At 62.8% G+C, this 1,322-nt stretch overlaps 1 protein-coding gene across 1 annotated transcript in view; it reads left to right on the forward strand.

Annotated features, from left to right (window-relative positions):
* Positions 1 to 348: 348 nt before the first annotated feature.
* Positions 349 to 1,322, forward strand: part of RELL1 (RELT like 1) — a 23,751-nt gene continuing 22,777 nt past the window's right edge. The window contains exon 1 of the mRNA XM_057371667.1: positions 349 to 512. Coding sequence (XP_057227650.1) covers positions 425 to 512 — 88 coding nt within the window. The 5' untranslated portion in view covers positions 349 to 424. The remainder of the gene's footprint in view (positions 513 to 1,322) is intronic.

Raw genomic sequence — 1,322 nt, forward strand, 5'->3', positions numbered from 1 at the left:
ATGAGGGTGGCACTGCACCTCAAGCGCTCGGGAGCCATCGTGGCACACGGCCAATGCCAAGCAAACGGGTCAAGCGGTCACCTCGGCTCGCCCCGGGCCCTTTAGGACACGATGTCCCCGGGCTGAGGAAACCACGTCTGGAAGCCGCAGTATTAAACTCTRTGTGGACCGACCTCGGGGGGATGCCCACAGGCGTGTATACGAAACGCCTTCATCCCCATTAGGGCCAAGCCCGGGCACAGACACGAACACTCTACAGCCCCCACACCATCTCCACCAGGGCGGGCGCTGCGGGGCAGCACCGCCCCGGGCCGGCGGCTCCGCGCAGGCGCTGTGCGGGCAGGGCGCGCCCCCCGCCGCTGGGCCGGGCAGGGCGGCGGCGGCCCCGCTGCCAACGCGGAGCAGCGCGGGCAAGGCATCGGGAATGGCTCCGGCGGCGACCGGCGGGATCCCGCCGACTGCGCCATCGCTGGGCCTGACAGCTCCCTGGCTGGGCAGCAGCTCCGCTCCCGGTGGGTGGCTGCGGCCTCGGTCCTTCGCCGCGGTGGGAAGCTTCAATCCGGGACCCCCTCGTTCCCTGCCGGCGGCCCTTGCGCCTCTCCGCGGGCTGTGACCTCTCTGGGCAGTGCAGCCTCCCTCACCGCTCGGCTGCCTCGGCTGTCCCCGCTGCTTCTGCCGGGGGTCGACGCGGGTTCCTCGGGGTCCCCGGCGAGTGGCACGGCAGGGGCACGACCCCTCCGTCCAAGCCCCTGCAGCCGCCGGGGCGGTCGGGGCTCCGCGCTGCCAGCGGCTGAAGTTTGTGCCGCCTGTCAGCGGAGCGCGGCGGGGGCGCTCGGGGCGGGCGCTGCCGGGTCCCGCTCGGGCGGGCCGGGGAAACGGCGCGGGCTGCGAGTGCCCGCAGCCATCCAGCGGTGCTTACTGTCGCAACACGCCGGCCTGTTGATGTAGTCGGTTATGGCCGGGAATTGAGGGTGAAAAAAACCCCCCAAAACTATGAATTGTACGAGATCTAGTCTGATAACTTCTCCGTAGTTGATTCACTTTAACTGGGATTGGATGGTTCTTAAGACAGAAGTGCATTAAAGACTTATTTTGTTTTACCCTCACCTGTGATGTTAAATTTGGCTTAGCATTTAGGTTTTGGAAGTTAAAAATTGACTGTAACTCTTGAGAACTCTGAAGAGCCTTTGCTCACATACGATCACTAGAGGAAGTTAGTTTAAAATAACATTTTCTTTGTTTATGCCTAACCCCTGCTGCTATGGTACTAATAATCTCAAATGAAACCGAATTTATTGCTTGTGTAGTCTGAAGTGCCTTTT

The sequence above is a fragment of the Malurus melanocephalus genome, unplaced genomic scaffold (assembly GCF_030028575.1).
Source record: "Malurus melanocephalus ecotype Western Australia unplaced genomic scaffold, MMel_1.1 scaffold_151, whole genome shotgun sequence".
In the NCBI taxonomy this organism is placed as follows: Eukaryota; Metazoa; Chordata; class Aves; order Passeriformes; family Maluridae; genus Malurus; species Malurus melanocephalus.